Consider the following 16,000-nt stretch of genomic DNA (forward strand, 5'->3'; position numbering starts at 1 on the left):
GTATTGCACAGTAAACTAAAGGTTAGTTAGGGCTGTTACTGAGTAGCTTGTTTCAGATTGATTATTATAGCTTCAATCGTAGCAAAACGCCGAATAAAAATGTCAATAAAAAAGTTTGTATAAGTGCAAGGAGGGGGGAAGTGGTTAGAGATTAAAATGGAGCATAAATTGGCAGCTATTCTGGGCTTAGTTTATTCTGTGAACAGTAGAACTTTTTTATTTACTTAATTTTTAAGTGGAGTAGCTGTATGACCGTATCTTTGATGAAACTATTGGACTAAACAAAACCAGATGTTTCAGTTAAGAAGATTACACAGGAACAAAGGAAATTTCCTACAATTTTTTATTTAGTTGCCAATATTAAAGATTGGATAAACGATAATTTAAGGGCTTGGAATTTTAAAAGGGTTTAGAGCTTCTATTTTGAACATAATAGCAGAGTTTGTAAGGAAGAAGTCTAAGAAACTGTGAAGAAACAAGTCACAGAAATTTTCTAGACAGCAACAGAGGTTTTAAGATAGGGTGGTTTAAGGGGTTAACTAGAACCTAAGGCGCAAATTATATGGGGAGTTTCAACAAATAAGACCTACGTTTGTTTAAAATCTTAACAGAGGCTTGACAAGGTAAAACATTGAGCTTTTCAGAAGCTTTGAGCAATACCTGTAAACCATATTCATCAACTGTAACAGTGCAAAAAAAAGAGCAAGAGTCAGGATATGTCACAACCTTATGTTACTTATTTATTTTGAAGTAATGATTTATTTACATTGGATACAACTTTAGTAAACTGGAGATATAGAGAAGAACTTTACAGAAGAAACTCTTAGTACACTGAAGTAATGATTTATTTTGAAGAACTTTCACCAAGTACACCATTTAGGCAGAGTGGTATCACCATTATAAATTCCATTATTGTTGTGCCTTTTGCACCTTCCATCCCCACCATCCAATATCTCAACAACCTACTTAGGCGGATGATAAACTGAAACAAGGAAACATTTGCAGCATAACCAAGCTATAACTAAACACTGCAACAATAGCTTCTCAACATTTTCATTCCACTGCCCTTGAACATACAACAGCAGTCCATAATAACTACTTAAAATCTTTCCTAAAGCTGAAGTCTTGCACATAGAAACATTAAAGGACACTTATGGACTCCGTGGAAACATAGCTACAATAGGTGCTCTACTAACCTAAAACAAGAGTGGACTTCAAACTTTCTATATTCCATTAAATTCCAAACCATGTCAACCTCTGCTCCAAGATGAACCTTCACTGAATCTAACAATTAAGAAAAGGAAGGCATTAATTCTAGCTCCCCCAACTCTGCTCTGTTCAGCAAATCTTTGGCTATGATGAATATTCTCCAATGCGACCAAATAAAAAGCCAATTTGGCAATCTTACCAAATTTGGCTATGATGTAATTTTAAGTTTGAATATTGCTTAACCTCTCTGAGCCAAGAGATTGATATTTGATTATTTCAACTTCAATCTTATTAATATAACAGTTACATGATTTGGTCTACAATTAGCTTGAAATTTGGGTTATCAAAACATTCAACTGGAAATAGACTTATTGTTAGCAGTAGGCCATACTTAATAAAATACTATTCTAAAATTAATTTTTTAATTAGTGTTATTTTAAAAGTATTTGGGGGGATATTAGATGCAAGTTCATATGAGCATAGGAAACTCATCTCTTTTGAGCTTGTCTTTTGAAGATACGAGTTTCAGTAAACATATAACTCATCTTTTTCAATGTTGGAACTCGAATCTCCAACATTCGACATTAAAAAAGAAATGCTATTTACAAAAAAAAAAAAAAAAACATTGCTATCTTACATTTTTTTTTTTTTTAAATAAATAATTTAGCAAAAACAGTTGTTAGAGGTACAATGGCTTACCACTTTAAGCTTACATTGCCCTTCTTTATTGACTTATTGTAGGTACCTAGAGTAAGAGGCTGTATCTAGTGAGACTAGTGTATCAGATGCATGTAGCGTCAAAATCACAACACGTCATTATGATGCTAAATGCTTTGCAATGATATTTTTTTTCCCACTACAGAGATCATAGATGTTCTCAATTTATCACATGCATATGGAGAAGCTAAACACTGTGCGTACAAGCCAATTTATATATATGTAGGAAAAGAAGGCTTGCAGCCTAAGTACACTGATTAAACTCATGAATAATATGTAGGAAAAGAAGCTACATTACAACCCAAAAGTTCAGAGTGGCAGCCATCTCCCCCACTGAAACCATCTCATTCTTGACCCAAAAATCACCTTCAATCTAGACATAGCCTTAAAGCAAAGCACAAAGTAAACATAATGAATATATTTGAACCATTAGGGTTGCATTTTGTAAGCCTCTTGTTGCCTCTATCATTACTACATTAGTTCAGTCATCAGGACGAAATCACCTCAAGTCAAATATACAATACACGCAAAAAAAAAAAAAAAAAAAAGAAAAAAAAAAAAGAAAAAAGAAAAAGTGATATCTAAATTACACCAAACTTGGTGCACTAATGAGTACAGTAAAAGTAATGCAATGAATAAAAATTTTATTCTGCTAATTGGCATCCTAAAGTTTATAACTTATAGCATTTAATTGGCAGATGGCAATGTTATTAGTGAAATGTAATAAAATTCATGATAGCAATATGTAATAGTCCTGATAAAGTTGGCATTCTTTCAAGTGAGTTCTAATAAAATCTTCTCTTCCAGTCCACCTATAGTCAAATGAAAGGCTGAAGAAACCCATCTTTCTAGCGTATTAATTATTGTGTTTGGTGATTTTTTCGAGAATATAGAGCACAATTAAATCAAAACATGGTGTTCTACAGGTCTGTAACTGCTTCCTTTCTGTAAACTAGCAGGGCCTACAATACTGAAGCTCTTCTCAAGTGGACCGCCATTCTCTTCTCCTAAGTTATACAAGGATATAATATATACATTAGATTTCTTAACTACTTTATTTCTGTAAACCATTATCTGACAGCCCGAAACCAAGTCAACCATTATCTGGCAGAGATTGATAACATCCAAATTCAAATGAAATATAATATACATATTCAAACAAATGTAATCTTTACTGAACATATAAATACAAGAATAAGCTCCCAAAAATAAGTTATGGGAAGCAAAATTATTTTCAAATCTCTATTAATAATTATAAATATTCAAGTTTCTATATGGTATAAGAGCAAACGGACTCACGTCCAACCATGACAAACTCTTCTTCTACCTCCTCCATTGTTGAATCTTCTACCTCTCAACCCTTCCCAAGTCTTACTCCATCAAATCACCTTCAAATTACACTCACCAAAGATAACTCTCTCTTGGAAAACCACCATTTTACCTTACATCAAAGGCAACAAAATTCTGCATCATATTGATGGCAGTTCATCTCCTCCTCCCACACTAATTCCATCATCCTCCTCTACCTCTACCTTAGTTAGCAATCCTGAACATGATCAGTCGTTTGAACTTGATCAACTACTATTGAGTGTTTTAGTCTCAACCATCTCTGAACCACTCTTATTCGGATTAACTTCTTTTTTGGGGTACTTGAGATGAGGAAAATATTGATTTAACTTGTCCCAGTCTAATGAGTTTATCTTCAGGTTCTCCAGATACCTGAGACATAAGATTTCAACTTCCCACTTGTCTTGTTCCCCAAAATCAAACTTTCCAAGTCCCCCTCCCCTTATATACAGCTTCTTTAAACTTTTCAGTTTAGTTGGTGTTAACCATTTTGGCAGAGCCTCTAGAGGAAAGGCTCTGAGATCTAGTTTTTGCAAACCTGGTGGAAATGAAAAGGATTGCTTCTCTACTTTATCTCTTGATTCTGAATTAGAACGTAACGTGTAATTGTTATTGTTAGGCAGCGAAGAGAGGAAGTTTTCTCCAGGCTGTCACGTGTATCGCCTTGGATTTCAGCTGCACTTACTATATAGATACTCAACCTTCTCAATCTCGGCAATTTGCCCAGATCACCAAGTCTGCAGGGAGTGGTTTTTGAATCTCCAATAAGAAATCCCTTCAACACTTGGAGAGAAGTGAGGGCATCAAGCCCCTTTGGCATTCTTTCTAGTAAGTAACACTCCGATACATCCAAATGCGTCAGCTTCCTCAATAATGAAAAATCATTGGGCAATGTCTCTAAATTGTGACATGCTTTAAGATCAAGAATTTCAAGGCTGGTGAGGTTTACAATGGAAGGAGGAAGTTCAGCTATTCTTGAAATCCCTCGGAGACTAAGATACTTCAAGTTTTTCTGAGCCCCCAAACCTTTCAGAAGTTCTTCATTTATCGCTTCAATGTGATTTAAAATGTCGTCCTGCCAACGCCCCAACTGAAGAACCTCAATCATCTTCAACTTGGTAAGCCAGTCTGGTTTGAAATGAAGATATTGCTCACTTAAATTGAATAATGTCCACAAGTTCTCAGGCAATGCGGGATACTGATCAGCTGAAGAATAGTTTTGAGTCATGGAAACTAAGCACGACCGCCGATGTTTGGGCACCTTGGTATTGGGACTCTTGTTAATGAATTCAAAAAGTTCAACGTCCTTGGCCAACGATATTAACATACGGTGAATCCAAGGGTGCAGGTTACATTTATTCACAATTGGCCATGAATCATGACGGTCTACTACCGGTCTAATTAGGCCTTGATTTATGAGTTTCTCAAACACTTCTTCTCCAACCTCCTCAGCTGTCTTTTTCCCATTTCCATTGATGAAGCCCTCACCAATCCACCAGTAAATTAAAAGCCTCTTCTTTATAGGATAATTCACCGGGAATATTGAGAGAGAGAGAGTAAGCAGAGCTTTATTTGGTGGTTCTCAACATTGTGGTAACTTGATTGAAGATTTCCCACGTTTATCGTCTTTGAAAAAATGTTCTCTTCCAAACCAAGTTGTTTCCACGCTTCTGACATTTTCTGGAACTCTGACAAAGCCACATCTTGTGTCTGTGGTGGCCGAGATGATGAACTGGTCTTCACTTTAGTGAACTGCACTGAACTACCTCGCCTTCTTAATTGTTTGATATCGCCAAGAACAGAATTTATCTTTTTTTGTCTTTCACTGTCGTCGCCTTGTTTGAGAATTAGTAGTTCTTTCAAAGCAGTATTGATTTTATCAATTTCACCATCGAAATCGCTCTCCCACTTTGAGACACGACTGGATACTGTATTGATTTTATCAAGCTCGTTTTCCATCTTCAAATCTTCATCTCTGGATAGTGCATTGATTTTATCAAGCTCGTTTACAATCTTCAAATCTTCATCTTTTTCTCTTGCCTTATTGATGTGAGTCTTGGCCTGTTGTAGAATAACCCACCTTCTTAATCCTTCGATATTGCTACCAATGGAATGTATCTTACTTTTTTCGATTATGTTGCCCTCATCATCAATGAGTTTTTTCAATGCAGCATTGATTTTATCGCTTTCTCGTACAAAATCATCCCACTCCTTAATTGATTTCTCAAGGTCGTTTGCAATCGTCTCCAACTCTACATTTTTTTCTGCTGCCTTTTTTATGCGAGTCATGGCCTCTTGTAGAATCTCAGACATTGTAGGAATCCTGGCTTCAGTCGTTTCCATTATGAGAAATGTACACGTTAACCTACGAAAATGTTCAGGATCACTACTAAAAACGCCAGTTTAGGCTGCATTTTTGAGCTGCGTTTTGCAGAAACGCAACTCCAGATAGTAATTTGAGCCGCGTTTTAAACCGAACAAAACGCGGCTTTATGGGGAAATTTTTTTTTTTTTAAATTTTTCCTGAGCTGCGTTTTATTGAACGCAGTTCAAATACGTTTGGAGCTGCGTTTAATAAACGCAGCTCGATCTGATATGGAGCTGCGTTCAATAAAACGCAGCTCCACATACAGTACTAATTAAATTTCAACACTATTGAAATTTCCCAATCCCTAATCTCAGCTCTCACTATCTCAGCTCAACCTCCCGATCCAGTCTCACCGCCGTGCTCTCAAAAGCTCTCGCCGCCGTGCTCACAACCCACTACCCACAAACCTCACGCCTCCTCTCTCATCAAAACCCGAAAAATTTGCTGACTAAAGAGACCGAAGCTCTTCACATGGCCATGAAACCTAAAACCCACAATGGAAATGGCAACTCCAGCGACAACAACAGCGACGGAGGAAGACATAGTGATTAGTATGGTGGCTGCTTGTGTTAACCTCAGCTGTCATATTTTGGGGGTTTGATTTAACATTTTTTGGAGGTACCTCTCTCTCTCTCTCTCTCTCCGTGTTTGTTTATCGGAAAAATGTGTGAGGGAAAGTTTAGAGAAATGTTATGAACTTCATCATTTTTTGATGATCTGAAAAACCCAGATACGGAATGTTAAATTAGTATGATATTTGCATTAAATTGATTAGATCTTTGGTTTTGATTGTGCAGGTAGTCAAAATTAAGTTCAATGATGTTTATATTGTGTATGAATTAATGGATACTGACCTCAATCAGATAATACGCTCTAATTTGTGTGTGGGTTTTCTATGGGTTTCGTTTTGTCTTTTTTTTTGTGGGTTTGTTTGGGTTTCCTCTGATTTGTGTGTGGGTTTTTTTTGGGATTCATTTGTGGGTTTTGTTTCATAGTATTTTCAATGATTTGTTTTGAGTTTGTCTTTATTTTCTATTTCTATTTTCGTTCGTGGTTTTGTAATGAAATTATGTGTTTGACGAAATGCTTCTAAGAACTGATATACATAAATAGAGCATGTGAATTGTTATAAGCTTTTGGTTCATATCCTTCAAGACCCTATGTGTGTGTGTAAACAGTTCTTGTAGCTATTTGTTGAATTTTTTTCACTAAGGCTGTACACTGAAAAAATACACTTGGTAAAGACCTTAAAAGAAATACAGTTGAAGCTATTTAGATAGCTTTGTTTTGACCATTTATAGAGCCACCAACTACAATCTCGCATCCTCACTTTCCAAATGTTGCTCCAAACATGACATTGTGGTCAATATTTTGCATTTAACTATCTCAATTGAACAATAACACTGGAATGGGCTTCAACACAATTAACTTTTATGTGAGCTTTGTAAAATTATATTTATAAATTTTTTATTTATTTGCTTTAATCTTAAATTAACCAGCAAGTGATATGCAGCTCTGTTCTTGTGAATCCCTTACCAAAGGAGTTGGGAACTATTACTACTCTCACATACCTGTACTTGTTGTCCTTTTCTTCTCTACACACTCTTGAAAATGCATCGTTCTGCATCACATTAATTGATATTAGGTAATTGTAGTACTTCTTCAACTCTTCAATAGCACTTCTCTCTTGAGGTGGACCTCACCTTTTGACAACAGGATGTTGATGAAACAATAATTTAAGGAAATCAAAAAATAAAAATAAATAACATACATCCCTTTAGGTGTTGGTATTGGCCATTAAATATGAATGTAGCGCCTCTATTAAATTGGCCTAATAATTAAATTGGTTTTAAAATTATAATGGTTGGTTGTTTTTTTTTTAGAAGGATTAGGTTGGTTGTTGGGGAAATAAATTTGACAGAAGGAAATAATTGGTTTTAGTTGCAATGCACGGTTGATTGGTGGGCATTTTAAATTTGATTCAAAAGGAAACAAATTGAAAATATAGTAATCAATGATATAATATGGTCATGGTCATGGTCATGTACAGACATGTCAAGTTCTCAATGAATTTGTGGAGGAACTTGTAGAATTTTAGGTTGTAGGAAAAGCCATAACACGGCCAAGTTAACACTTCCATTCATTTCTTGTGTTTTGCTTGAGTTGTTTGTTTGTTTGTCCAAATGGAAAGACAAGCATTTGTATATTGTGAAATTTTGTAGTGCTTGGTTTAGTATAATATATTGTCATAAATGCAAAGTACAGATGCATCAAACACCATTACTTTCCATCCGTTACAACTAACTCATTAACAACCATGCCTTTCTTTTCTTCTTTTTAAATTCAATTCCATTTGCCCATATCTGGACCAATAGAAAATCATGTTTCTAACCATTTCCGTATGCTATTTATTGACCATTTCCTAAATGATTTAGCGGTGCCATAAATTTTCTAGACTTTTGAATCTATAAGTCTATGTGCTGATGCTTCTCTTGTCCAGGTTTCACAATTTGGAAAAAAATGAAGATTTTTTCAGCTAAGGTTGAAGAGGGAAGGGAAGGCCTAGATGAGAAGCCAGCAGTTGGTCCCGTGTATTGTAATTTACTCTCCAAGAATGAGTTTCCTCCACCAGATCCCAATATTAGTACAGCTTGGGATGTTTTCAGGTATTTCTATTCATAAATTATTTGTTTTCAGTCATAACAAAAGCCAAGGATGTGTTGCATATCACACATGATTCAACTTTTGCTATATTTCTTAGTAAATATGTTAAATTATGTGAACCAGGCCATAAAGGTGAAAACAACTTCTGCTATATTGCTTCTTTTTTTTTTTTTTCCTCCTAAACCACGTTTGACGGCCAGGGTTAATTTTGAAATGTGTCTTATTTTATTTTTGTTTCAGTTTCTGTTCCAAATGAAAGCATCATATTAAGATTTTATTAAAATTGAGCCAATTTGATTGACTCTCATATGTTGACCCTCTAGAATCATTGGCTTTCCTGCCTGGTTGTACATTGCTTGCTAGTACACTTTGTCATGGATTTTCTAACTCCTGATTCATTCTTGTATTTTTCAGTAGCTAATTTCTATTCTCAAGTTTCATTTTTGAAACATTTCATCGATTTGAGGCTTTTTTTCTACATATAATTTTTGGAAATTTAATTAAATACTTAAGGGTTGTGTTGGATGCAGGGCCAGGTGCTATCAATTTTATTCTCGATCATGCAGAGGTTGATTTTGTTTTTGTCCAGGATAAAAAAGTGAAAGAAGTAAGAACTTTAAAAAAAATTTCTTTGTGATAAAATGATATGCTTAATCACATAAGCTCACATTTCAAAAGCAATGGATGTTTTGATTGGACAAATGTTCTTGTGTTTGCATCTACTAAATCCTGATTGTAAATCTGCTCAACGGCTGAAATGTAAGAATGATTACATAACTGCAGTTTGGTCCATGTTAAGGCTTTTTATTGAGTTTGGTTGTGGTTGCAGTTATGGTGTGCTTCACTTCCTTGACAGAGGAAGAGAAGAATAAGGCAACTGAAATTAGGATAAAACCATATTCATGGAATGAGTTCTTTCATATGGTCAGTTTCCCATTGTCTTGATTGAATATTTTGTTCAATAAACTAATCTGCGTTCAATGTAAATAAACATAGAACATGTGTTTTCTTTCTCTTCAGTAGTAACTTTTTCTTAAAGAGAAAAGAGTACTTGTACATTTTCTACTAGATTAGAACTAGTATTTGCGATTCATTGTGCTCTGCTCTATATGTTTTGACGCTTTTTTCTATCTTCTTGGAATTTGTCTTAGTATATCTCTAGTTGAAGATGTTAGATAAATCAATGCTATGGATCTCTCTGACAGCAATGTGAGCATTGTGTGTTTGGGCCCATCTTATATGCAAATGTAAGTGGAATTCATGCTATGTGTTGTCATGTCCCATATATCCATTTTGCATAAAAAGTGGATTCATTTTCCCCCCAAAAATTTGTAAGATATATGGGTTACTTCTCACCAAAGCTTAGGTTAACTAACTTTAAAATGTCTCATTCTCACTGACAACATATTACTATCAATTTGCATGCTTTCTTCTGTTTTGGTTGATCTTAAGATTTTATTGTCCATCAGGGAAAAGAAACCCCGTTAGATTTGTCCACCTCAGTCTTTCCACATTTGCACAATTATGTACACAAGTGGCACGAGTGGAGATCCTAAAGGTGTTGTGTTAACAAATAAGAACATTGCCTCTTTTATAAGACGGATGGATCTATTTATGGGACAATTTGAAGACAAGGTAAAAATGGTTCTTGAATAGCTGATAGGTTTTTTCTACATATCTCTTCTCTTGTTGTTTAATTAATCTCCATGACATCTTGCTAAGCTATATGAAATTCTGGTTACTCTTTTCCTTTGCATGAGTCCCAACTACATAGATAAGGACTTTTGTTGTGCAAAATCTATGTTTCATGCTGTATGTGTCTCCCCTATCAACTAAAACCATGTGATATGTTGTGTATTCATTATTAAACTTGAAGTATCAACATTCCATTTAACAAAATGCAATTTTTATCTGTGGATAGATGAATGAAGATGATGTGTATCTTTCTTTCTTGCCCCTGGCTCATATCCTTGATCTCATGATTGAAGAGTATTTTTTTCGTAATGGTGCTTCTGTTGGCTACTATCATGGGTTATGCTACTGAAACTACTTCATCACTTGTTTGCAGTTTGGGCCTCATTTTTTTATTTCTTTCATCTGTATGGTATACATGAGAAAATAAAGAGAGAGAGAGAGAGAGAAGGGGGGGGGGGGGGAATGATGTGTACACACACACTGATTGTTCTCATGCTTGATTGATGATGCAGAGACATAGGACAAATTGAGGAATTTGTCTTCTTGTAATTGTGGTGGATTAAAGTGTAGTAGGATTTGTGGAAATAAGATTTAGAGTTGTTGAAGAAAGGGTTATGGGGTTGTGTTAGGAAGTAGAAGGGGATTTGATAGCTATTTGGTAGAGGAAAGTAAGAGCGGGTCTATAGCAGGGAGTTGTGTGTATAGCAGGAAGTTGAGAAAGCAGGGGAAAAAAAATTAAAAAAAAAACCTATAGCCGCGTTTCTTAAAACGCAGCTATAGACTTTACTCAGCTGCTTGAAGCAACCTATAGCCGCGTTGATAACCACAGCTCAAAGCTGTCCTTGAGCCACGTTTCTAATAAACGCGGCTATAGGTTGGGGTCTACTGCTACGTTTCCAAAAACGCAGCTATAGGTCTGGTTTTAGCCGCGGTTTCAAAAAACGCAGCTATAGGCTTTGAGCTGCGGAGCTGTTAAGAAAAGATTGAAGAAGGTATCTTATTTTGGAATTGGAGCATACCAAAATAAAATTTTCAAGAGGGAAAAGGGAACTCATAGTTATTGTTGTTACGCTTATGCCTGTTCCAACTTCCAACTCAAGGCATATTACTTTACTTGTAGGGAGCAGCCAAGGATAAAGGGTTGATTTTACTTTATGCTCATTCCTCCCTTTAACTTCACACATATCCACTAGTCACTAGATACCTTAACCAAATATGAATGAAATCAACGCATCATAATAGACTTAATTAAGAAGAATTCAAGGACTATACCAAGGCCAAGCAGGCCCGCCTGTGACCTTTGGTTTGAAAGGAATCTAGTATGGAGTACTTTTTAATTGACCTCCCATAATTCACACTCATCCAATAGATGCCTTAACCAAAGAAAAAGGAAAAGCCAATACATCGAATCGAGAAGAGAGAGCACAGAAATTTGGGTTTCAAGCAGATTCCCTCCCGGAAGGTTGCTTATCTAATGGGGCTAGGCAAGCCATTCATTTTTTTTTTTAAATTAGTTTTTCAAGTTTTCTTCTAACTAGTCGCAACCTTACGCAATGTGTGTGAATATATAACAAATTTATAATTAAGTGTAATTTATAAAAAACAGCAATTACTTCAAGTATTGCCTTCTTTTTAAAGACTTCTACAAGTATTTTTTTTATCTTTTTGTCTCCACAAATATACCATTCTATTGTTTTTTTCTTTTTTTTGTATGATTAATATTTTTTTTTAGGTGATTCATATTTTTCCTAATCTTTGTTATGGGGTGTCATATTTGTCTAATATACAACTAAATTCTATAAGTTTCAATTTTACTATGCAAATTGAGTAAACATATTTCCAACTTAATCTTAGCAAGTAGTATGGTTTATGCCTCGAGTCCTTGCATTTATTCTTCAAATGTTCTTTTCTTATTAGTTTCAAATTTAGTATCTTCTTGCCATTATTTCTATTTTTCCCACAGGAAGATGATCTCTCTCTCTCTCTCTCTCTATGTGTGTGTGTGTATTTATATATATATATATATGTGTGTGTGTGTGTGTGTGTGTGTGTTTTTCTTTTTTTGTTGGATTTTTAATTCAATCTTGTATATATGATATATCTCTATTTTAAGTTAATATATTTTTGTGTTAAACTTGTAACGACCCCGCCCCAACTGTGTAGATATTGTCTGCTTTGGGGCCCATATCCCTCATGGTTTTGTTCTTCCCCAGTTTGGGCTGGGGAAAATGCCTCTACACATTAAAGGGAGGTCATTCTTTATAAACACATTCCTAAGTGCTTCCCTAGGCAATGTGGGATTCCATAGAATGCAAGACCCCTCTTTTTGGGTCACTACAATCCACCCCTCTTATGGGCACACACGTCCTCGCTTGTGGGGCCCACACTTCCGATTAGGGCATGGCTTTGATACCATCTGTAACGACCTCAACCCAACTGTGTAGATATTGTCCGCTTTGGGGCCTATACCCCTCACGGTTTTGTTCTTCCCAGGTTACGCTGGGGAAAAGGCCTCTACACATTGAAAGGAGGTCATTCCTTATAAACACATTCCCAAGTGCTTCCCTAGGCGATGTGGGATTCCAAAGAATGCAAGACCCCTCTTTTTGGGTCACTACTTATGCACTTGGAAATGTGTTTATAAGGAATGACCTCCCTTCAATGTGTAGAGGCCTTTTCCCCAGCGCAACCTGGGGAAGAACAAAATCGTGAGGGGTATGGGCCCCAAAGCGGACAATATCTACACAGTTGGGGTGAGGCCGTTACAAATGATATCAGAGCTTAGGATATGATTCTGTAGACACTTGAAAACTAGGTTATGATTTTATAGACACTTGAAACTAGGTTATGGTCTTGATTTTTGTCAAAGCATTTGGAATTTAGGTTATGTTTGATGAGATATTTTAAATAATTTTGGCAATGTTACTTCTTATGTGTAGTAATAATAATTGTTGCACCGTCTATATTTCTTGATTTCTTTGTTAACTAGGTATCATGCCACCCAAAAAGAAGAGAGTAACTAATTCCAATAGCGAGGAACCTATTGTTAATTTGCGAAGGCCAACCAAAGCAAGGGTTGATATTGAGGCTGAAGTCACTCAAGACGTGAGAAATAATGAACGTCCTATAGTGACACACATTGATCCTTTGGATGAAGCTGCTGCCTGACTGTTGGACAAGTCGGCCCATGTTGCTAGTAGAGCCGTAGGTAGAGTAGATGCAAGGGCTGGTTGCTCTTTTGAGACTTTTATGAAGTAGAATCCCCCTTCCTTTGATGGGAAGCTAGATCCTACAGAAGCTAAGAATTGGTTCTTGTAGATGGAGAAGTTGTTAGAAGCTTTAGATTGCACTGACTTTCAAAAGGCGCGGTTTGCAACTTTCAAGTTGATTGGGGAAGCTGAGCGTTGGTGGAGATCCACTAAGGCCATTTTGGAGGGAATGGACACTGAGAGAAACACCATCGCTGGGGGGAAATTTCAAGGGGTTTTCTATGATAACTACTTCCCTGAGGTGGTTCGGGAACGAAAAGAGAGGGAATTTGCTGATTTGGTACAAGGAAGTATGACTGTTGAGCAATATGCAGCTAAATTCATCGAGTTATCTCGCTTTAGACCCCACTTGATCCTTACTGAGGTGAAGATAGCAAGCAGATTTCAAAAGGGGTTAGATGAGAGACTTTGACACCATCTGATTGCATCAAGAGTTGATAATTATGCAAAGTCAGTTAAGAGAGCTATGAGACTGAAGGAAGATTTCAAGAACAATGTTAGGAAGGAGAACCCACCTAGAAACACTGGACCGACAGGCTTTCAACAAGGTAGTGCTGAAGGTCATTGGAACAAGAAAGGATCTTTTGGGAGGTCTGGGAATAATTCATCATCAAATAAGCCAGTAGATAAGAATCCACCTCAGAATGCTCAAGGTTGAAGTTTGAATGCTTGCCCTACATGTGGAAGGTTTCATAGAGATAAGCCGTGTTTCTTCAAAGGAAAGGCTTGTTATAATTTTGGGAAGACAGGACACTTAGCTAGAAGCTGTACTTCTCCTCAACAAAACCCAATGACACAACCTGGAAAGAATGAGCAGAGGAGGAAAGCACAAGAGAGAGTGTTTGCACTCACACCACAAGACGTTCAAGCTTCGGATACTGTGGTTACAGGTATCCTCCCTTTATTCTCAAACTTTGCTAAAACTTTATTTGATTCTGGATCTACACACTCTTTCATCTCCTCTTGATATGCTAAGTTATGTGATAAGAAACCTGGACTTATGGATTATGACTTGTCTGTGGCCACACCTATGGGTGGTTCTTTGGTGTGTAACTCTATGCTTAAGTCTTGTGTCATCCAAATTAAGGATAGGGAAATGTTAACAGATTTGATTTTGATGAACATGTATGACTATGATGTAATTTTGGGAATGGACTGGCTAGCGGCTTATCATGCTAGTATAGATTGTTTTAGAAAAGAAGTGGTGTTTCGGCCTCTAGGAGAACCTAAATTTCAGTTTAAGGGCTCTAGGATGCATGCTTTACCTAGGGTGATATTAGCCCTTCGAGCTAAGCGTCTTTTACGGAAAGGATGCCAAGGGTACCTAGCTCATGTGGTGGACACTAGGAAAGATGTATTGAAGTTGGATGATATCCCTGTTGTAAGGGAGTTTCCTGATGTCTTTCCTGAAGACATACCAGGGATACCTATAGATAGGGAGATTGAATTCTCTATTGATTTGCTCCTTGGAACTTCTCCTATTTCAAAAGCACCATATCGGATGGCACCAACTGAACTTAAGAAACTCAAGGAACAGTTACAAGAACTCCTTGATAAGGGGTTCATCAGATCAAGTGCATCTCCTTGGGGTGCACCAGTTTTATTTGTGAAGAAGAAGGATGGGACTATGAGGTTGTGTATTAATTACTGTGAGTTAAATCGGGTTACTGTGAGAAACAAATACCCTTTCCCTTGTATTGATGACCTGTTTGATCAATTGCAAGGGGCACAAGTCTTCTCTAAGATTAACCTTTGTTCTGGGTATCACCAGTTGAAAATCAAGGGTAAAGACATACCAAGACAGCTTTCAGGACTAGGTATGGGCACTATGAATTCTTGGTAATGCCTTTTGGATTGACCAATGCTCCTGCTGCGTTTATGGACTTGATGAATAGGGTGTTTCATGAGTACTTAGACCGCTTTTTATTGTCTTTATTGATGACATCCTAATCTTCTCCAAAAGCATGGAAGAACATGAAGAGCACTTGAGAATTGTTTTTCAGATTTTGAGGGAGAAGAAGCTATATGCCAAGTTTAAGAAGTGTGAATTTTGTCTTGACCAAGTGGTGTTCCTAGGGCATGTGATATCTAAGGCAGGGATTTCTGTAGACCCTAGTAAGGTTGAAGCCGTGGTTGACTGGGTAAGGCCGACGAATGTAAGTGAGGTTAGAAGCTTTTTGGTCCTTGCTGACTATTATAGGAGGTCTGTGGAGGGATTTTCCTGTATTGCAACCCTAATGACTCAATTAACTCTTAAGAATGCTAAGTTCGTGTGGATAGAAGAATGTGAAAAGAGTTTTCAAGAACTTAAGCAAAGGTTGGTCACTGCACTAGTACTAACCATCCCTAGCAACTTGGGAGGCTTTGTCATTTATAGTGATGCTTCAAGAAAAGGTCTTGGTTGTGTGTTAATGCAGCATGGTAAAGTCATAGCTTATACTTCCCGCCAATTAAAGAGTTATGAATAGAATTATCCCACTCATGATTTGGAGTTGGCTGCAGTGGTGTTTGCATTGAAGATTTGGAGACAATATTTGTATGGTGAAAAGTGAGAGATTTATACAGATCATAAGAGCTTGAAGTACTTCTTTACTTAGAAAGAATTGAATATGAGACAACGAAGGTGGCTTGAGTTGATTAAAGATTATGATTTCTCAATCAATTACCATCAGGGCAAGGCTAATGTGGTAGCCGATGCACTTAGTCAGAAGTCTTCCAGCTTCTCAGCTGC

The 16,000-nt window shown here is 36.7% G+C and overlaps 1 protein-coding gene and 1 long non-coding RNA gene across 2 annotated transcripts; one reads left to right on the plus strand and one right to left on the minus strand.

Annotated features, from left to right (window-relative positions):
• Nucleotides 1-3,838: 3,838 nt before the first annotated feature.
• On the minus strand, nt 3,839-5,616 carry LOC115985305. Its single transcript, XM_031108260.1, has 2 exons — nt 4,861-5,616; nt 3,839-4,756 (listed from the first exon to the last, which is right to left on the minus strand). Exons 1-2 carry the CDS (start codon nt 5,614-5,616, stop codon nt 3,839-3,841), a joined length of 1,674 nt encoding a protein of 557 aa, XP_030964120.1.
• A 2,500-nt stretch (nt 5,617-8,116) lies between these two features.
• Nucleotides 8,117-8,913, plus strand: LOC115983819. The gene is made up of 2 exons (XR_004090248.1): nt 8,117-8,307; nt 8,836-8,913. It is a non-coding gene; the product is annotated as an uncharacterized LOC115983819 (long non-coding RNA).
• The last annotated feature ends 7,087 nt before the right edge of the window (nt 8,914-16,000 follow it).

Source organism: Quercus lobata, chromosome 4 (assembly GCF_001633185.2).
Source record: "Quercus lobata isolate SW786 chromosome 4, ValleyOak3.0 Primary Assembly, whole genome shotgun sequence".
Lineage (NCBI taxonomy): Eukaryota > Viridiplantae > Streptophyta > Magnoliopsida > Fagales > Fagaceae > Quercus > Quercus lobata.